General features: G+C 42.2%; 1 protein-coding gene across 1 annotated transcript in view; it reads right to left on the bottom strand.

The window, feature by feature from the left end:
* RNF11 (ring finger protein 11) overlaps positions 1-21,857 on the bottom strand; it is a 34,200-nt gene extending 12,343 nt beyond the window's left edge. The window contains exon 1 of the mRNA XM_035121605.3: positions 21,295-21,857. Coding sequence (XP_034977496.1) covers positions 21,295-21,417 — 123 coding nt within the window. The 5' untranslated portion in view covers positions 21,418-21,857. The remainder of the gene's footprint in view (positions 1-21,294) is intronic.
* Positions 21,858-23,158: the final 1,301 nt, after the last annotated feature.

Below are 23,158 nucleotides of genomic sequence, written 5' to 3' on the forward strand. Positions count from 1 at the left end.
CAGCCGCCAGGCTCGTTTGCACTGAGCTTTGGGAAAGAGGAGGAGAAATATTGCTTTCCGGCGGGTCAGTGTTGTTTATTGGCGGCCGCCAGGCACGTGACAATGCAAATCGCCCTTCTCGTCGCCGCACGTCGCGGCACACCAGCCAGCGTCAACAGCGGTTGAGAAACGCTGCTATATACCACTATATAAAAATATCTAAGGGGCTTCTGCTAAACGATAGAGGGAACCAAGTAATGCAGGTGCCACTACTGAAAATACCAGAGCATGCATAACTTCCCTGCCCCACAAAGCAAAGGGATGTGCAAGAGGATTTCTGTTGATCTCAAATGTGTGGCTGGATTCAAACAGGGTCCTGCACTGAACCACCAAGCCACAAATAAATTCCTGTGTACTGTAGATAGTTATCTGTCTCTGTATTATTTACATAAAAAAAACCATAGCTGTGATTCTTTCCATGTCTTGAGACTGTATACTTTTTTTCTTTTCCTAGAAACTAAACTCATAGCTAATTTTGAAAAGGTAAAAATAAAATTATTTTGTGTGTATTGCTGAATGCATATAACTACAATAAACTTCATTAAATTTCTGCATTTTAAAAAATATAAATTACCCCAAGACAATGGGGCTGGAATCTGACTACCGTGTTTCCCACATTTTAAGACACCGTCTTATATTAATTTTACTCAAGAAAATACGCCTATGGCTTATTTTCGGGGGGTGTCTTTTTTTAAAAAAAATATTACTGTAAGTACCCCTTCTTACCGCGGCCAGCATTGCTGCTGCTGGGTCCCGCTAGCTCAGGGTGCACAGCAAGGAGGACGCCTCTGACCAAAGTTTAAGGGGGGCGTGTCGGGAAGTTCCATTTGGCAGGGGGGAGTTGGAGGCACAATAGTCCTCCATAGCAGGGCCTTCGCGGTCCCTTCCAATTCCACAATTCTGTGAAACCGGAGGACATCATCGACAATGGTGGCATATGACAAAGGCGACGCTAAGCAAACCAAGCCGAGAACGGATGGCATAGGCAGAAAAGTCCCTCCTCCCCTCCTCCCCCGACGTTGCGGTGGACCTGCTGGCGGTGCTGAGCGGGGGGCCGAGGCCGTAGAGCATGGCTCACGCAGGTGGCTGGAGCGGGAGCGCAGGGGCTGCCGTGGGGCTGAGCTGCACCATGCAGGCATCGCTGCTGGCGTTGCTGCTGAGGCTGGCGCCGGTGGGGGACATGCCCGTGCCTGTGCCCGCAGCAGTGGCGAGGGTGAGGGTGCTGGCCGGCTCGGCGCGCTGCGCTTGGCTATTGCTGCGCCGCGCGGAGCACCGGATCAAGGATCCGGTCTGCAGAGTTAGCGCCCAGCAACGCCGCACGGAGCATCGCCTCCTCAATCCAGCACGGCGCTGCTGAGCGCTGACTCTGCAGACCGGATCCTCGATCTGGTGCTCTGTGCAGCGCTGATCAGTGCTGACCCGGCAGGCCGCCGGATCAAGTACGGTAAGCAGCCTGGAAGCTTCCCAGGGTGGTGGGAAAGAAAGAGGGGAAAGATGTCGGCGGGGAGAGAAAACGCGTGAGTCCTCTCCCTTTCTTTCCTGCTTAGCCAGCTTGTGGGCAGGCCGAAGCAATCGAGCCGACGTCTCTAATGACAGAACAGCTTCTGTTATTAGAGACGTTGGCTCGATTGCTTCGGCCTGCCCACAAGCTGGCTAAGCAGGAAAGAAAGGGAGAGGACTCACGCGTTTTCTCTCCCCGCCGACATCTTTGCCCTCTTTCTTTCCCCCCTCCCACCACCCTGGGAAGCAACATAGGCGAGGATCAATTGCTTTGGCCCAGGGGTTGCCATTTTACAGGAACAAACAACGTGAAAAGAAAACAGAAGCAACAAGCCCAGTCAGCAGTGCCTCCCTCCCTCCAACTCCCCCCCCCGCCAAATGGAACTTCTCGACACCCCCCCATAACTTTTGGCCAGAGGCGTCCTCGGCCCCGTTCCCACCTTCGCTGCTGGGCGCCGACCCTGCAGGTAGACCTATGTCTTATTTTCGGGGTATGTCTTATATTTTAAAAATCTTAAAAATCCTGCCATGGCTTACTTTATGACTACGGCTTAAAAAAGGGGAAACACGGTATTCATCCAGCCAATGAAAATTCTGGAAACTGGTAAAGAATTAAGTGAAGAGCAAGAAATAATAATTATTTTAATTATTAAAGCTCCTTGTTACAAGCAACTGATTTCTGCACTTCAATTATTGCACAGCATGCTTCCTCATTCCAGGATAATGTCTTAGGGTACAGTTCAGCCTGATGAGTTTAGCGGCTCATCAGTGCTGCTCTTCACTTAGTTCCTGTCCCTACCAGGTGTGATAAATTTCATTTTATCTGGCAAAAGTCCCATATTCAGCCTCATTGGAAAAGAACATGCAGCAGTATAGTTCAGATCCAAATCTCCAAGGTGCTTCACATGGACAGCCCCAGCTTGTACCTCTTTAATGAGGTACAAGCTTTTGAAAGAATAAAAAATTCAGGAAATGGAGTGCAAACAGCAATAAGATTCACAGGATGTGGTGTGGAGTATCAGAAGCAGTTGCATAAACAGAAGTGCCAGTCTGAATGTTGTTTTGTTTTGAAGTGGAAGAAGGGAAGGGTCTACATAAAATTTATTGTTACCAGGAGCTTCTCAAAATCCAGTAAGTCACGATTTACACACTATAGAAAAAACTTAATTTTAAGCACTGCAAATTGAGAAAGTGCTGTGTTTGTTTGCTGAGGACAGCAGAAAGGTTGCACAGCCTGGTCTGGAAGCCGAAAGCATTTGTCTTGAGAAAACTGCAAAAATAACTAATTTCCAAGTGGCAATGAACAATACAACAACAATGGATGTGGCCCCCACTTAATCCCTGCTTCCCTCCAAATCCCAGCAGCCTTTCTATGGAAGTCTGTTCATGCTTCCACCTGCCTTGCATATTAACTGTAGATTTATAGAGATTGCCTCTTGGACTGAATAAACCATTCCTGTTAACAGCAGCCTTGCCTGGGCAATGCAAAATATTGTGCAAAGCAGCCAAATTAAACACTGCCTGGCAGGACTGGCTTTACCACGAAGCCAATGGGATAGAGCGGGATGAAGAGGGTGGCATCATTTTACCCTGTAGACAGGAGAAAGTATTTCCTTCCTTAATAGTTTATTTACCACTGCTGCTTGCTTGCTCCTCTCCTCCACCACCCCCCCCAAACGCTTCCATCAGCCAGTGCCTGTGCCACTTCAGGCAGAAGAAAACAAGCCAAATCAAGCAACCGAAGTACCGGTAGCACATGAATCAGGCCAAAGGCTGTTTCTCCATATTTGGTAACTATGAGAAATAGAGAAACTACTCTATTCCGAACTTAAAAATGGAAAGCGTAATGCTGGTGGTCAACAAAAGAGGTTTAAAGACTGCCTCAAGGCAAATCTTTAAAAATGTAGTATAAACATTGACAACTGGCAAACACTGGTCTGCGAGCACTCCAGTTGGAGAACAGCCTTTACCAAAGGTGTCATGGGCTTTGAAGAAACTCGATCTCAGGATACAAGGCAGAAACATGCTAAGAGGAAGGCACGCTTGGCAAATCCACACCGTGATCAACTCCCGCCTGGAAACAAATGTCCCCACTGTGGAAGGACGTGTAGATCCAGAATTGGTTTCCACAGTCACGGACCCATTGTTAAAATCATGTTTATGGAAGACAATCTTACTCGGCTATGAGTGATCGCCAAAGAAAAAGAAGAACTATGAGAAATGGAACCAGTAACTCATTCCACATTGGAAGCTACTTAAGTGAAGAGTGAGGGTTATGCCAACATTGTTAAAATTGGCTAAACTGTGTAGAACGTTGCCTGACATAAAGAGCTTCCTAAGTAGAATGGCACCCAGACTATTCCAGTGTTTTGATAGATGCAGAAGTATGCATGCAACAAGAAGCAGGAACGGAACCACTGCAGTTACATTGTATGCAGTATATCAGAGGGGCGTTACTTCCTTGACTGTTTAGATTTAATCAGCAGCTTTCACTTTTACAGAACTATATCTGAAACCTCAGATACAAATACAACTCTTTTACTAAGCATAAAATCTACCTTCCAAGTATCATAACATGGGACAAGAGTGGCCACCTTTTAACAACCTATGGACTGTAATTCCCATCATTGCTGATCAGTGGTCGGGCTGATGGGAGTTGAAGTCTAATGACATCTGGAGGATCACAGTTAGCCAAACCTGATTCAGTGACTCTAGAACACATCGTCTTGGAAAAACCCAAGAACTGTGCTTTGATGGTGTCAAAAGCTGCTGAGAGGTCAAGGAGAATTAACATCGCTACATTTCCCTGTCTTTCCCAATAGATGTCATCATACAGGGTGATCAAAGCAGTTCCTGTGCCAAAACCGGACCTAAGCCCATTTGAAATGGATCTAGAAAGTTGATTTCTAGAAAGCCTGGATCTTTCCAAGAAGGCCTGGATTTGATCCATGATTTCACCCCCTTATTAACAGTATGCAATTTTTTATTTTTTATTTACTGGCTTGATGTACTTTTCGGTTCTAAAAGTAGTCTGATCATTATTTCAACAGTTCTGCAAAGTTGCTCTACTACCAACAGTTTATGTATGATTTCAGATTCTTTGGATGATACTGGGGATACACAAACAAAATCAATATATGCACACCACACAAATTTAAAGTAAAGAATCAATGAAATGAACAAATCCCTTACATCCCTTCAGAACAGAGTTAGCAGGAATTCCTTGCTTTTGGAGATTGCAGTCAGGGAAGCTCATGTTCTCGAAGCTACGAACATGAGTTTGACCAAACTGCGGGAGGCAGTGGAAGGCAGGAGTGCCTGGCGTGCTATGGTCCATGTGGTCACGAAGAGTCGGACACGACTAAACAACAACAAACAACAATCTATGTACAGTATGTACCCACAACAGTTGATAGTTTAGAAATGTTGCCATTTGTGTTTCCTACAAATTCACTTTAATGTGAACATTGTTTCTGTTTGAGAAGCATATATACCATCCCTAGAATTTTTACAGACTGAGCATCTCCATGCTGGTTGGCCATATGTCTCATACTCATTTAACCTTAATCAACAGATGGGCATTTCTGGCAGATTAATGTCTATCTGCATAAATAGGGAACCATGTGTGAGGGATCACATTTGGAGAGAGGACATAGCTTAAATGATAGAGCACATACCTTGGAAGCAGAACCTCCCAGGATCAATCTCATATCCAACTGAAATATTCTGGTAGAAGGATCTTTGCCTGAGACCCTAGAAAGTTGCAGTCAGATTAGGCAGCACTGGCTCACTAGATAAATATTCTGACTTGGTAACAGGCAACATCCCTGCACAATTCACTCTCAGCACCAACCTAGTCCAAATCATAGCTGCCAAGTCTCCCGTATTCCCTGCGAAAGCCCCATTTTTCCAGCAGTTCCCAGCTGAAAAAACGGATTTTTTTGTTTTTCCCCGGTTTACTTACTGGCCGGGGGGAGGCTCCTTCTGCGCATGTCTGGAGTCTCTGGACATGCGCAGAAACGTTTTCTGGCGTGGTGGCCATTTTGGAACTGGGCAGAGCATGCTCAGAAGCGACTCTTGATGCTGCTCTGCCCAGTTCCAAAATGGCTGCAGCGCAATGGCCCTTTTGGAATGGCAGAGCAGCATCAAAAGTCACTTCTGAGCAAGCTCCGCCCAGTTCCAAAATGGCGGCAGCGCTACTTCCGGTCCAATCCCTTATTTTTGAGGCAGGAACTTGGCAGGTATGGTCCAAATATTTCCATCACTTATTGTTCTTGGGTCTAGCCACAATCTATTTTATAATATACACTGTAGGAGTTACCATCTGATATGTGTGCCTGTGGGTTATTCTGCTGTTTCTTATTTAAACCAGATCACCCAACTTCTGTCCAAGATGGAGGTGAAAGTTACTTAAGTGTTTTGTGTGTAAGACCAAACCTCCAAGTTCTTCCCTTTAAAATTGGCTAGATATCTTGGTGGGGCTTTTTTTGCTGCAACACTACTGTTGTTTAGCATTATGTGCACAAACTGGAACAAGCCTTAGGCTTGTTCTCATCTCTCTCTGGCCACGGCAACAAGATCTGTAGCTGACACTTCTACTGTTACAATAACCATAGCTCCCTACTTGGAAGGACTCTGCAACAGCAACTAAGACACCATCCATTCTGTGAGGATTAATGACCAAATAAGACAAATTAATGGTGTGCATGGGGCTACACAAAAGGACCCCATTTACCCTAAAAAAATTGCAGATTGAGTTCATTCTAGCTCGCTAGAAACAGAGTAAAGTACATACAACCCCCCCCCCCCACATCTTGCTTGATTAAAGCAATTACCTTGTTAATTGATAAGGCTCCAAAGTGGAGTATCCAGATGTAAAAGAGGGCAAGGTTTCTGCACCTTTAGCAGCAGTCATGCAAGCTACTCCTGCTGAAATTCCATCTTCTACACAACCAAGGTGCTGGAGCCCTACCGTAGTTTAGCCCCTAATCCAAAGATGTAAAATGTTTCTCTCAAGTTGCAATAACAATTTCCCTCACAGATGAGGGAAGTAGACACTCCAATTTTACCATACAGCTTACATTTTTTGTTTTGCTTGTTGCAACAGCTGAACAGCAACCAAAAAGCACTTTGTATGTTGAATAAAATGTGTTTACACTAATGTATCAGATATGGAAAGCATGTACTATATTCCTTTTTGTGCTAACCCAAAGCTTATCCCTGCTGTGACTGTGCATTTTCCGTTTCCAGGGCACAAGTCCAAGAGTGATCTCATTCAGAGCTCAACCACTTATAATACAGAATATATATTTGCACTAAGGACACATGCAAGAAAGAAATATATTCACTCAGGTGGTTGATAATACTTTTAAAAAACTTCCAAAAACTGGTCACTGGTATTTTATTTTATTTTTAAAAAAGCTGTGCCTGGGGACAGATAGTCAGGTTCTGTATCCACAGCAGTGACCAGAGGAGGAATAACTGCTGAGAGGAGCGCAGACAGTAGCGTAGGAAGATAGGGGCGCGCCACCCCAGGCAGCGCGATCCCAGGGGCGCCATCGCTGGGTGCCCCGCCCCCCCCAAACACACGGCCATCCCCAGAACGCACGCCACGTCCCTGGGGGCAGCGCGCCTGCTCTCCGCCACTGAGCGCAGAAAGAAAAGCCATTGCACACCTGCATCAGCACAACCAGACACCTTCATCTGTCCCAGCTGCAACAAAACGTGTCTACAGCCAAAGGGACATTCTTCCATTGTCTGCCAAGACAGAGAGATGCCAACTCTAAAAACACAGATTGCCTAGGTTCAAGAAAATATTTTCTTAGCTGCTAGGAAATGAAGTGTAATACTATGGTTAATAACATGAACTGTGAAATTCATGGTTCAAATATAAGACCAGTCTACCTTTCACTGCTGTTGTAAGGAATATCAGGTCAATGTATGGGCATTGTTTTGTGCATTTATAAGCCAAAGCAGCATGCTGTATGCAAAGGATTAAGTATCTAGCTGTATTAGCATACCAACATACTGTAAACTGGGTGGATTAGGACTTTTTTCACGTTCTAAATAAATAGAGCATTTCACTCCAAACTTTAGGTTTTTATCAAACACAAGTACTGATGACAAAATGGCAGCCTCAGCCTCTGATCTCCCACTGGTTTGAAAGCCTCAGCCTCTGATCTCCCACTGGTTTGAAAGCCAACTGTTTTGAGTTCAGAAAGTAAGACTTAATTGCAAACTAGCAAAAAAAATAACAAAACCATTTCCCCCCAAAATACAAATATGTTATATTGCTAAATCTGAGAAAGGTTTATTTATACACACAATATTCCTTTAATATCATGCATGCTAGATTTTTAGTTTGCTGTAGATTGGTTAAAGAAGGTGCTTTTTATATTAACACTCCTATATTTTGATAGTGTTTAGCACAGCTGAGATCAAATTATGATCACTACTTTTCCTAACAAGTAAACCAAAATTATCATGAGAATATTTTAATGCTAGCCAGTATCTCTCTAGTTGTAACATCTGAGGAACAACATAAATGCAGCCATAGTTGGAGGATTTCAAATTTTACATGCCTGACATCCTTCGCAGTGCATTTAAATGCATTTAACCAGATTTTAGAAAAAGTACCATAGAAATGAAGCTATTGAAACTGAATTTTGGATGGTTTTTATTTAAGAAAAAATACATTATCATCAAAACTGTTGGGCAAGATGCACGCGAGTCACTGCAGTTCTAAAATCACAACTCAATTCTCCTGACTCCTAGTCCACTTAGTGCCTGAATTACTCATTTTAGGCTGCTGTAATACTGCACTATGAAAATATCATTGCCAAAGCACTAACTGGAATTTTATCTAAAGGAAACATAAAACAACTGAAAAGGCTGATTGTTCATTCTGGTCCAGAATCTAGCTAATGCTGGGTGTTCCTGGTTAGATCCTCGGGGTATTATGTAATGCTTCCCATAGATCAGTTAGAAAAATGCAGGCATCTCAGAAATCAGCCACCAACGCAGCCCTGCAGAATAATCTTATCATTTCTCTTACAGTCATGAGGGCAGAAGGAAATAAAAACTAAATACCAAACAAAACCAACCTCCACAACACTGCAGAATCATCCATGTGTTAGACCACAGATCAACACACACAATACCACCATACCTATGAACCACAGACTTGTGATTTTCGTTTATTAACTGCAGTAATGTCATTAAATCTTGGCTGTGAGTCCTGGAAGATCTCCTTTATGGGCCTTTTCCCACCTGGCCTGGGAAAACAGGGTCCTGACTGACTGCACTTACAAAGGCTGAAGATGCTGGAGAGACGATACTGGCTGTATTAGTGGAGACCGAGGTCATCAAGCCTGAGCGACTATTGGCAGTAAGAGCAGAAATATATGTTCTATGTTTAAGATAATATTATATTCTCTTGCCAACTATGCTGTTTCAAATGTGCAGTTTATTTGACTTCTTTTAGTAATGTTCTCTTTTGCAATGTTTAAGGTATATATTTTTTGTTAGCTTTGCTGTGTTAAATGTGTATACTGTACATGGCCTCCTTTGTATTGTTTTATTTTGAAACTTATAAAGAAATGTGATGAAATGAATAATAAAAATAAGCACTCTTATTCTGTTTTTTAAAAAAACAAAAACCACAAAGAGTTACTTCCTGTATTATTTTTCACTTATGGGATGACTGTCAAATGTCAGTTCAGTGACTTGTATATACACATATATAGATTCAAAGAGTCTCAAAAGTATTCCAGTGTTAGAGTTCACGAATCAGTGACTTGTACTAATTAAAATATGGAAGTAACTTGAGCAAGTCATCTCATGCCTGCAATAAAACATGAAAGAAAGTCCTATGTGACACCAGCTTGGAGGCAGAAGATGCAAAGTGTTATGCCAGTTTCAAGACAAAGTATTGGGCACAATTTAAATAGACCACCACAATGCAATATGAAATTGCATTACAGACAATTACTAAAAACCTCATAATCATTAATACCCAGAAATAAAACAATATACCAATATTGCTATGCTGGCTACTCAGCCTAGCACAGATGTGGTGCTGCTTCCCTACAACCATAGCTTGCATATTAAGAATCAGCCTTAGGAACATTCACAATCCATCTCTTCCGAGTGTGAAATGCTGCCCTTCCCTCCATGGTTGTCCCACAAGACTAGGGCCCTGCAGGACTTGATCTCCTTCCGCAGGGCGTGTAAGACAGAGCTATTCTGCCTGGACTTCAATTAGAATTAGCCTGATCCTCTATTCTCTATTCCCCCTTCCCTTTCTTCTAACCCTTTCTGGGACCCCACATTTAAATTCTTCCCTGGTCTCCTTGCTGGCCCTAGTAGGACCAACTTGGCCAGTAAGCCCTGGTGATCATTTGATGTCTACTGACGGTTTTGTCCCGTCCCCCCCGAAATGATCCCTGAATTTTTGAATTTTATTGATATTGATGCTGTATTTTATGCTGTTGTATGCCATTTCTAGGTTGCATTTTAATCAATGTTTTATATTTGCTGTTAGACACCCTGAGCCTGGTTTTTAAACTGGGAAGGGCAGGGTATAAATAAAAATGTATTATTATTTATTGTTCTATGTTTGCACCAACTCATCAAAGAAATGCAAGGGGAAGTTTTGCTCACAAAGGTGTAACTTTTGCTCATGTTTTTCTAAATAACATATCATCCTGCACTACAGAGTACTTGGTGCTGTTTAAATTTCTTTGTACAGTATACATATAGGGACTTGTTGGCTTGGGAATACTTATTAAGACTAGCCAATGTCCTAGTGTGTACAAAAAGAGCTCTATATCTTGGCAATGAGAGCTATATAGTATATTTTAAACAATGCTGTTATGTTATGGCTGCTAGAGAACGAGTATAATGGGGCTGTTACACTCCAAACCAAAAACTAGTTCATCTTATACAAATTTGTGTGTTAATTATAAGATTTTTACCCTGTCCTTTCTTCCTTAGGAGCACAGGGTAACATACACTAATAAGCAGCAAAACAACTCATCATACCATAAGGTGTTCAACATTGACTATTGTCAACTACAGCCCCCCCATTTAGCAGGCACTGCGTATTACTTCAAAATGTGGTAAGCCAGCCCTGCGGAAAGGATGGGGTGATTCCTGTTCGTTTATCTGAGTGAGGCCCTGGACGTCTTCCCTAAAATCGTTCCCTGATGGCACAACTGTTTGAATTGTGGTTCCACTTATCCCATAGTTGGTACTATTAGTTCCAACATGACTCTGGAAGATGTAGTTTAGTGACTATAGTCTTAGTCAACTATCTTGTTGCAGGCATTTTGGCACAGCATCAAGCCTGCAATTTGGCAGCTTGTCATTTTAGATATCTTAGCTTAAATAGAGGAGTGACTGAGAATAGCTGTTCTGTATTAAACTACAAGGAGAATGTAGCCAGAATACAATTGTGCTACCAAAGCTGGAGTTCAGCCAATACATCTTGTTGAAACATAATGAGATGTTTGAAGTTCAGTCAAACAACAGTGTATCACTTCTGCTGTAAATTCATTGTCCCAATATTAGAGATTACAATAGAATAGCTGAGTAGATTAGTTTTTTACAGCAATTCAGCATCAAAGTGGATTAATAAACTCTAGCTGGAACAGCCATACAAAATAAAATAAAATCACTAATAACCTTTGTTTTCCCCTCATTTTACCACGGGTATGTTGGGACACCAGAGCTTTAAAGCAGGCCATCACCCTATTAAAGAAAATGAATACTGGAACTGTTTTCAAATTGAAGGGCAGCATATAAATTCATAAAATAAATTAAACATGTTGGAGATAAGGACCAGGATGCTAAATTCTCTTTAAAAAACAACTACTGTTCTAAACTCTATAGTTTTCTTAGTCCTTGAGCTCTGCTGACACTGATAAACAGGCATGACACTAAGTAAGTTTCTTGAAGCACTTGAGCACCTCTGAATGTAAGTGATGACACAGACAATTAAAACTGAAGAGCCCACAAACCAAATTAGGTTTGTAAGGCATTTGGTTTAGCTCATTTTTAGAATAATACTCTTATGGCAATCATATGACATAGTTTTTATGCTCAAAGAGTCCTCATGGACTGAATGCAGATACAGGCAGTGTGCAAACCTGGCACATGGCATGTCTCTCTGCATGCATGGAGGTCACTGCATTCTGTCTTCCATGCACAAATACAGTTGGAATGTCCTCTCCGTAGCTAGAGACTCGGAATTAAGCATTTTCTGCTGTATTTTCCCTAGAATAGAATTACATTTTTAATCAGTACAAATCATTTGCTGTGAAAGCGAACACAAGTTTTATAAGTGATATAGCAAAACTGAGCATCGAAAAAAGTACAATGTGACTTAAGCATTTTGAAAACAAAGCAGAGCAGCTCCCACTCCCCCACCCAAGCCCAACCATTTCCAGCACTCCACTATTTACCAAAGTCTGTTGCTTTGGAAACAAATCTACTGTAATAAATGACAGTTTTGAGAAGAGAAGGAAACACAGCCGAGTCCCATGACAGACATGAATGACGTTATTGTAACCATCGATGTCTCGTGAGTTTATCACCCACTTACATACATCAAAACAGATGCAAACACCCTCTAAATAATCTTTCACCAACGTATGGAGACCTGATGACACACTTACTGTAAACTGCCCAGAGACGCTTAATTATTGGTGAGTATATAAATATTATAAATAAATAAAATTTCAAATATTAGTATTTTTACCTTTCAGGATCATAGTCCAAAAGTAATGTCCTTTTCCAGTACATGGTTACTGGAAAGCTTATATTTACTGCCAATGTTATACCACGTACTGAAAGGGTGGGAACAGTCAAAAGAGCTGACTTGCAGCTAAGCGAGGAGTGGAACCCTGAAGGAAATGAAAACCCATCTTCCTATGAAGAAGCCAGAAATAGCTTGCCCACTTCTATCTCATACAGAGAGTGAATAAAGACAACCATTAGACAAGTGATAATTTACCGAGGTGTGCATGTAACCACTTTATAAGCTGGTCATAGAATCGTAAGTTGAAAGGGACCCTGAGGATCATCTAGTGATTCTAGTCCAACTCCCTGCAATATGCAGCTATCCCTTACAGGGATCGAACCTGAAACCTTGGCGTTATCAGCACCATGCTCTAACCAACTTAGCTGTCCAGCTGTTGTATTGTCATTTGTTTTGTCCTGCGGAGTAGTGAGAGGAATCTTGTCATACCTCTGAACCCAATCAGAAATCTAGGAAAGCAGAGGAGTGGCAAGATTCTCCTCACCAGCTGGCAGGGTGATAAAAGAGAATACAGACAAAAATCCAGCTTGTTAAATGGTTATTCACTCATATTCACTCACATCTATTGCTATTCAGGATACAAGAAATAATGGCACTTTCTCCTGGTAACCTCTTGGTGGGATTACTGCAGCGGTTGGGAGCTGTTGGCCCTCCAGATATTGCTGAACTACAATTCCCATCAGCCCCAGCCACTGTGGCCAATGGCCAGGGATGATGGTAATTGTAGTCCAGTGACTTCCAGATAGCTAAAAAGGTAAAGGTAAAGGGACCCCTGACCATTAGGTCCAGTCGTGACCGACTCTGGGGTTGCGCGCTCATCTCGCATTATTGGCCGAGGGAGCCGGCGTATAGCTTCCAGGTCATGTGGCCAGCATGACAAAGCCGCTTCTGGCAAACCAGAGCAGCACATGGAAACACCGTTTACCTTCCCGCTGTAGCGGTTCCTATTTATCTACTTGCATTTTGACGTGCTTTCGAACTGCTAGGTTGGCAGGAGCTGGGACCAAGCAACGGGAGCTCACCCCGTCACAGGGATTTGAACCGCCGACCTTCTGATCAGCAAGCCCTAGGCTCAGTGGTTTAACCCACATCACCACCTGGGTCCAGTGACTTCCAGATAGCTAGAGCCCTAAAATTTTGAAGGAAAAAATGATATAAATATTTAGAAAAAAATGAACTACTCCTGAAGAACTGCTATAGATCTTCAGTGCAAATAGAGCATGAGCAAAGAACATATAATTAACAAGAGAACAACACTGAATGAGGATTTTGAAAGTCTCCCTTGAAAAATAATGGGAGGGGCTTTTTTCCCTAAAAAGCAGCAGCAGCATACTTTAACATAACTGATTGGCTTAATTTCTCCCATTAACCTACTTTGTAGCATCCAAGTGAGATGCCCCAACATTGCATAAATACACTAAAAAAGTAAACCCTATATAAAGACAAAGGTGGCTAATACGTTTCCACTATTTCATCTTTATTTTTAAAATTTTCCTGTTGAAATCTACCATACAGTCTCACACACACACACACACACATCTGGCATTAAACAGGTATATTTCATGACTACAATTCTCTGAACATTATGAATGGGTAAGGGCAGTTTTACATAAGGCTCTCTAACCTCCAAGAATAGGCCCGGACCCTTAGGGATGCTCTTTTCAGTTGGCAAGAGAGGGAGAACTTTATGTATATAAATGCTGGGTCCAATCAAGTTCACTGGAATGTGACTTTTTCCATTACTAAGCCATGAAGTTATTGAGCTGGAACAGCTGCAGAAATTGAACTTTTATGACATCAGAAAGCTTCAAACCTCAGAAAGTTGAGCGCTAAAAGTGGAGCTGGAAACAACAAAAGCTTGAATGTCTGCCAAACATAAAATAAACTAGTTTCTAAATGACAGTTGTTCTTCTACTCAAAATTCATAAATTTAGTATGATCAAAAGGAATTTCATGAAACGATCACCCTGAATGGGCCTTATTATATGTAGCTCACCTCACCTACTAACAACTACACAGATGCAAGTTCACCGAGTTCAATGGGGTTTATAACCAAAGGATTATAGCCAAAGTGATGTACACCCTTCAAAGGGAAGGGGAGGGTGTGTGTGTGTTGTAGTGCGGAAAGGGTTAAAGCTAAGGGTTAAAGCTAAAGCTCTTACACCATCCACAGCACCACTTGATAAAATTGTATCATGTTACAGTACTTGGTTAGAACAATGTGCTTCCAAGAACAAACATTATTGTTCCTAGAATGTCTATTACAATAAGAAGTGATAGTTGTACAAGTGTGAAGAGTGACTTACAGTGGTACCTCTGGTTACATACTTAATTCGTTCCAGAGGTCAGTTCTTAACCTGAAACTGTTCTTAACCCGAGGTACCACTTTAGCTAATGGGGCCTCCTGCTGCCGCTGCACCACCACCACACAATTACCTCATCCTGAGGTAAAGTTCTTAACCCGAGTACTACTTCCGGGTTAGCGGAGTCTGTAACCCGAAGTGTTTGTAACCCGAAGTGTTTGTAACCCAAGGTACCATTGTACTGGATGGTGCCTGTGACATCATTGGTGACGAAAGACAAACTGCACTATTTCTCTGTTACGGCAGCACCATATTGCCACATTAGGAGAATGCAGTTTTACTATATCACTCAAAGGAATGACCTCTCATGTAAGTCTTTCAAATAAATAGGAACACCTGCCAGGATACCCCATTCTGGAAACCTTTCCTCTTTGTAGATTGTTCTATTTAGTTCTTCCAATGTATTTTACCTCATGGCTTTTGTACAATAGTTGTTAGAGGATGAAAATTTGAGTGTCCCTCTGCTGTCCCACTCACCCCTACTACCAACCTAGGAACAGGACATTGTGCTGGATCAAAGTTAGTGCTTTGTGTATGTATAAAAACCTCAAAGGAAATGATATAAGTATATAAATGATATAAGTAATAAATGAAGTTTGCAAGTCCAACCTGAATATGGATCAGTGTTGGCATTCTATGTTTTGGGAGAATGTTTTTGCTGTTAAAGTCAGCCTGTACTGGTGGCTACAGCCTAGTTATGACAAAGTGAATAATACATAAAGATATTCTAACAAGAACAGGAAAGAAATTACAGACTCACAAAAAATATTTAAAATCATGACCTGATTTCTCTAGAACTTGTATAAATCAATAGAGCCTTGAGATTGTTTGCAGCTGGAAATGCCGTAACAAACATCAACATGGGTGCAATCACATGCCCATTTTCCTGGCAGTAAACCCCTTTAACTCAATAGGCTTCCTTCTGAATGAACATGTATAGTATTGTTCTGCATATACGGTATGCCTTTATTTAGGAATGCAATGCTTTTCTAGGAGTTGATGGCAGTTTTTTAGGCTGCAGCCTTATGCTCATGGACACCGAGTTAGCTTAATGTACTAATTAGGACATACTTCTGGATGAAACATGCACAGGATTGAGCTATGTTATCCACTTCATAATGAAATATGCACTGGTGACTCTGGTTTTCAGTTATTATAGCCTATTTAATTAAAAGCTCCTTATGTTTAAGAGCCAGTGTTAAAGTATCAGATGAACCAGATCCAGCAGATCAATTATGTCAAATGCAACCTCAAAGTCTATTTTGATAAAGCAACACTATTTCAGGTATTCACAATATAGTTGTAATAAACACACACACACACACACACACACTCAAAGAAAAAGTATTTAAATATTCAAGTTGAAACTAGCAATATGAATTCAACTTTCATATACAGGTATCTGCCAAAATTAAAGTGTCTGCAACACAGCACATTTCTCCATTGCTCTAATAGTTTTCAAGCTTAGTTCTAGCAATGGAATCACCATCTGTGCCACAACAAAAAGCTATTTCACGCAGCACAGCACAAGTACACTAGCAATACTTGTGGCTTCCAGGCACAGGTGTAACTGGGACACCACAAAAAGTGTGATGTAGCTCTAACTCTGGCCAACAGGGGGAACAGCAAGAAACTAGCCAGATGGGTTCCTGAACGCCAACTGGCCTGACAACAGCAGGTCATTACAAAGCCTGATATTATATGACCTTGTTTTGTTGTGTGACAGTCGAATAATGAATGATGATGATAATTATATGACCTTGCAGGTCAGGCACACTTCTTTGATTTAAGCAGAGCAACTCAGCGTCCAGCCTTATATTTCTCACTCTAAGCTTTTCCCAATACCCATATCATCTCCAATGACTCAGTAGGAACCTGACATGACAAAATATAATTATAGTATTGTCACAGGAGATCTTTTAGTTTGGAATCACGCTATACAAGCTAGCTCGTGTCATCATACTTCATCCCTACATTGAGTATGATGGGAGGAGTTCTTTTTCCAATTCCTTCAAAATCCTTAGCATCCCAAGTATTTATGTAGCTTTACTGTTACACCTGAAACTAATCAAAAACTATTTCTAGGTTGTTTTTTCCTCATCTTTCCATTCATACAGGGCTCACAAGGCAATAGTTAAGCAGCCATCTGTATCAGGCTAAGAAACATGATTTCCTTTACAATTGCTTAGCACTTAAAGGAACCATAAACCATTTCTTTGGGAACATTACTCTTTCTAAGCACATTTACTTGAAAATTTTAATCACTTCCAAATAAATGTGAATAAGCGGGAAAGCCAAAGTGGTGCATGTGAATACACAAGCATGCACACAAACCTCAAAGGAAAAAGGTCAAGAGACAATCAGAATAGGTTTTTTTTTTTTAAAAAAAGATAATTTAGAATTAGCTTAGAAAAGCACTGGTTGGAAACTGTTTCCTATAGACAAATGAAAAGGTAAGACATTGTTGTCATGAAACTGAAGTAAATTACTGTATTCCTTTATTCACCAGTGTTATATACAAATATCCTTTGTATATACACAGAAGTTTGCCACTAAGGAAATATATACTCGCCAATTATTACTACAAATTAGGGGGGGGGAAATATAATGGGAAACATGGGCAAAATAAAATAGTAGCATACAAATATATCTAAATGAAGTTTTGTGCCATCAGTTGCTAAATGTGGTATACAGTATAACAGAATACATTCTTTCCTGCCTCACCGTCTTCTGTTCCATTAGTGTGAGAGTTTATAACCTATATATTCAGGGTATAATTGGGGTATATGGGGGATAGGGGGGGTAGTAGAGATAAGTGGATACAGAATTGCAGCTTAAGAATGTTCACTCGGAACTATCCACTGAATTCAATCATATTTACTCTTTAGTAAGTGTGTTAAGACTGCAGCTTTCTAACTTACGCATCTTTACCTAAAAGTAAGTTTCACTGACTTGAATTAGACAAAATCCAAAATAAGTGTGCACATAATTGCAGCTGTGCAGAGCCTATCCTATTCATGTTTATTGAGATAACCTACTGAGTTCAATGGAATATAAAGTACACCCAAGTAACTGTGCATAGGGAAAGCAGTCTTACATAGCAATACTCAGAAAGAAAAAGTTTAACTGTTTTCAGTGCCATCTATTCCCCAAAAGTGTGCAAAGTTACGCACAAGATATTGGTATCCTTCTATAACATCCCTGCATTCTCTTCTTTTGAATCATTCAAACAATCCATCAGAGCCAACCTATAATTATCATCTAAAAACACCTGTAGGTGACCGATATAAATTAAATACTTCCTGTAATTTTGTTAACTATGAATTATTTGAATATTTTGAATGACTTTTACATCCTGATATTAAATACATGGAAGTAAGTCCTTGCAACATGATAGTTGGAATGTGATCCTGATTAGTGCGCATGCCACATACATGCATGCACCCAAGGAAAAAATGAAAAACGCCAAATGAACAACCTCTTGTACATGCAAATATAGCTTCACTGGATGACTGCTAGTGTTTTTAGGAGCAGCATCTTTCCAAAATACCAAGGCTGCAATCATACACATGCATACTTCAGTTGGAAATGTATCTCACTGAACTCAATGGGAGTTCAAATGGCCTGGTCTACATGTCACATTAAAATCATAGTTTTAACAAAATATGGTTTAATGTGAATGTGCAATATGTAAAAAATTATTGTTCCACTCCAATGTTTGAAACACAGATATATAAGCTAGGGGCCAAATGGCATCTTTAATCAAGATTGTAGAGCATTATGTACCATTCTACATTTTTCCATCTATGTGAGGCAGGGCTTCACAAGGTTACAGTTGCCAAAATGGAATCTCTAGTTGCCATTTTGGGGCAAGATGGCTCTAAAGTCTTATTTTTCAAATGATGAACTGACTGTGGTTGATTATCAGTTAAACATCTGGCTAGTGCAGATGACAACCTTGAACTAGGCTAAGAACTTTGAGAACTTGAAGAAAAGTCACTTGATCCACATATATATTGGCCTATTCCTGTCCCTTTTTCTTAATGGTCACTCAGACCATTCTTAACGTATGAATATTCTTCACAACTGAGCAGGGCAGTGGGGTGGGGGTTAAGTGAAGACAAGCCACAACAATTAACCATAGCGTTGTTCACTGCTCCTGTCATCAGGAGTTGAAGTTTTGCAGGACCTCCTCCATCAGCTCGAACAGCTCCAAGTCTTGGCTTTCCCAAGTGAAGGCAGGCTGCGCAAGCAGGTGTGAGAGCAGCAGGGACCGGTGCAGCCCTGCCACAGTGATCAGCCGATGGGGCAAGTGGGCAGGTGAGCAGCTGGCCTCCAAGCCGGGCTCAGCACAGCTGCTTGCAGCAGGACCCCAGCCCTGCCTCACATAGATGGAAAAATGTAGAATGGTACATAATGCTCTACAAAAGATGCAGTCTTCTGCTGCTATGCAACTGCATAAATCAACTAGCTTGCAGAAGAAGAGACTGCTCTTTTGCTGAAGCACTATGGTGTGAACCAGCTGACTTGCGCCATAGCATGGCAGCAAAAAAACCCACTGCTGTGTACCAGCCTGCCAGATGATGGAGATATCGGGCGCCATCCTTGCGCCCAGGCATCTTCACTTGGTCGCAAGTGGCTGAAAGCCAAGTGCAATAAATTCCTGGGGAATTTTGAACATGGCTCCACTCCTGCTGTATCACCAGGAAACAAGTCACTCTCTGGCTTGCTGTGATGCCTGAACATGGGTTTGTGGTTTGTTTTCCCCAAACACATAATCGAGAAGTAAAGTAAGCCAAGATTCACACGTCACAACAAGTCAGACTGTCTTGTTTTCCAATGGGTCAGCAGCAGAAAGCAGCAGCGGACAAGCAAAGGGAGAACTTTTGAGCTGTGTGCACCAGCACCCTGCTTTTTTACTTTAAACCATTGTTTGTTTTTAACTATGATTTAATGTGCTAAACTCACCAGGCTTATGTTTGAGATGAGGGTGCAAATCACATTTCAAGATTCAGTGCTTGCTAAGAAAACATCTCATATCCTGTAAAAAATAAAGTGATATTGGGGGGGGGACAAGACTTATTTTATCTTAAATAAAATATGGAAATATAATTGCTTAGAATCTAAGCCTTATATCTTCATAAAATACTTCATTCTGTTTACAGCTGTTCTAATACCAAGGAATAAATCTAGATTAATAAACTGTTAGATGTAAATCAATGAGAAAAAAATAATTTATTGTTTCCGCAAAACAAAAACAAGTGTGTTTTTCTGGTTATAAAATGAACACAAATACAGATTAAAATTTCTTCTTCATATATTTTGACATCAGCAAAACTATTCATGAAAAACAATAAAAAGCTAATAATTCCAATTTTAAAACTTGCAAATTCATACCAGAGAGGACACAAGGGAAAGAGAATAAGAGAAACACCCAGGAGGAAAATGTCATTGCTCTGGCCTGCTGTCAATCACACTTGGGAGAAATAGGATCTACTGTATTGCCATAAGAAAGTTCAAAATTAATGATTGGAGTTACTGCTTTTGCGTATAATGAAAGACAGAATAAAGAAACTGAGACAAAAAATACACTGTCTTCGCCTTAACAAGGTAATGAGACAAGAACAACACCAGACAGTGATGTCACCGCATGAAGAAACAAAGGAAGCTGCACAAGCTGAAAAACTAGAACCCCTGTTCTGTGGCCAAAATTAAGAGACTATATCTGAAATAATCATTTTAAAATGTCATAATTAAATTATCAGGTCCATAAAAACAGTGTCATCAATTAGGTGTGAAACATGCTTACACACAGAGGTAATCCCCACTGAAATTTGGAGCTTGCTTCCAAGTAGAAATGGTTACAATCGGTTTTATTCAACCCAAGATGTAGTTCTGTTTTATTTTTGTTGCTGTTATTTATATATTTTTCCCAGTACAGTGTTCCAAGCTCACTTCTGAAAGCTGTTTTCTATATATCTGCCTTTTAAAAAGGGAGATCGGCATAAGACAAACACAGTAGCATTTTAACGCTGAAAATCAGACAAGAGAGGCACAGAAGAAGAAACAAAGAAAGTCTCCCCCATCAGGCTGAAAGCAAGAGGTTCAGCTTCGAGAGAGGTCTGGGCAGTTGTCAAATTTAAAACCTCAGGAGTAGAATAAGCACTGGGGGTGGGTAAGGTGGGGGCAGAAGGAAGGCCCCCAATTTCTGACATTCAACTCATGAGGTACAAGTATTTTGGTTAACATCGATTCCTAGCCGTTGCATAAATGACACAAATATGAGGGATTTCCATTTAAAAAACAAAACACCACCCCCAACAAAACTGTGTACATCCACACAAATATCAATAAATGAAGCCTCTCCCCACCATGTTGTCCTGTGTTTTCGTGTTTTGTTTTGTTTTGGTAGCCTTCCTGTCCACCTTTTAAATTCCTCCCCCTCCCTCAACCCCAGCCCCGGGTTTGCCCGTCTGACACGCACAGCCGTTCTCACGACAACCCCGACCTTCTCTCAATTTGTTCTGTGTCCCCCCCCCCCCTGCCCTTCTTCTCACCCCCAACACAAGGTACCTGATATGGCGGCGGAGGCTCCTGATCCGGCTCAGTCCCATCCCCATAGCTGGCCCTGTCCGACTGGGACTCGTGCAGCAGGGAGATGTCATCCGAGGTGGGGGATTTCAGGCAATTCCCCATCTTCCCCAAAGGGAAGTGGGGGCTCTCCTCTTCCCCCTCAGAGACACAATGGCAGCTCCGGTCGACGGCTTTCCTCCGGCCTCCCCTCAGCAGCAATAGCAGCAGCAGGAGCCCAGCTCAGGAAGCTCATGCCAGCCTGCCTAAGCAGCTTAACCCCGAGTCGGCTCGCCCCAGGGACCCGCTGCCTCCCCGCCCGCCCGCCTCCCCCTCTTCCTCGCCGCACTCCGGCGGAGAAATGGCAGCGGGGTTGGGGTTGGGAAGGGAAGGGAGAGAGGTCTCAGCCCTCGGCCGCCATTAGGGCCTTGGCAAGGGCTTGCTTAGCCCTCCGGCGGGGGGAACGGGCAGGGGAAGCGGCGGCGTCCAGGTATATACACAGAGCCCGTCTCCTCCCTCAGCCCCAAGCGCGGTTCTTCTTCCTGGTCACCAGCCTTCTGCGCACTGAGCTTTTGTCAGGCAGGCCTCTCTCGCTCGGGAGCTCCTCCTCCCGCCTCCCTCCTCCCGCCCTGATGTCTACAGGCCCGGCTTCTCTCACTGCACGCCTGGCCCCCACCTTCCCCTCCGAGCCAAAGGGAGAAACAAGCACCTTCAGGATCTGCGGCGGTGTGAAACCATCGGCTTTTCCCCTTCGCCAAAGGAGGCGTTTTGTCCCGACATGCTTCCCGTATTAAGGTCCCGTCAGATTACGTGTTTCATTCTAAAAGGAGCCCCCCACCCCACCCGGCACAGCTGTAGCACTTTTGTCTGGAAGGGGTAACGTTGCATCCCCTCAAATAAGAAGCAGCTGCTGGCAACCTTTCTCCGTTAAGACCGTCGTTTTAATTCAGGGCAATTGTAGGGTGCCCGATCCTTTGTATGTATACTTCCTGAGAAATCCCAAAGAATTGCTGCCGGATAAATATGTTGGAGATGACAGCGTTAAGATAATATGTTGGCTACTTCCCCATTGCGTTGACAAGTGTTGTTTCTCCCACTGTGTTATTAGGTGGGGTGCATATTCAGACTGGCAATGGCGAGCATAAAACCAAGAGGCAACAATGGTTTTGTATTAACTATTTTTAAAAAAACAACACCACTAGTTTGTAACAATGGGTTTTTTTGTGAGACACCAGAAATTATTCTCTAGCTTTGTTAATATTGTTGTAGGTTGGCAGGGAGCAGATTTCCCTAAATTGCGCAGTGCCAGATCCTCCCCATAATTCCTGGATTTAGTAAAAGTCAGAATTAATGAAAGTTTGATTAAACTTTGCCAAACACGGACACCCTCTGGATTTAGCTATGCTAACGAGCCAAGGCAGCTCTGCAGAGCTAGCTGGATGGGCCATTAGTACTGCCCTCTGCCAGGTGAGGGAGAGTAGGACCTCTTCTTTCCTTGGTGCTAGAGGGCAAAGGCAAAAGCCAGGTTTAGGGTTTCAACTCTGAATGATATTGGCTCTGAAGCATAGCTGTCAACTTCTCCCTTTTTTTTAAGGGAAATTCCCTTATGCTGAATAGGCTTCCTCGTGAGAAAAGGGAAAACTTGACAGCTATGCTCAGGAGGTCCTTTGAGTCTGTAGGCAGGGAGGAGAAGGAGGGGCAGAACTCCATGTGATCTGGGAATGACAGCCAGGAGAAGAGATACACAGAGCAAGGCTTTTTGCTGTTCTTTGAATCAAATGCTGCACTTACGGAGGCCAGACCTGCTTGGAATGTGAATTCTCACAAATTAGCCCTTCATCTGGGTTCAAGTTGTACAAATAAACCA

Source organism: Zootoca vivipara, chromosome 7 (assembly GCF_965207765.1).
Source record: "Zootoca vivipara chromosome 7, rZooViv2.hap1.1, whole genome shotgun sequence".
In the NCBI taxonomy this organism is placed as follows: domain Eukaryota; kingdom Metazoa; phylum Chordata; class Lepidosauria; order Squamata; family Lacertidae; genus Zootoca; species Zootoca vivipara.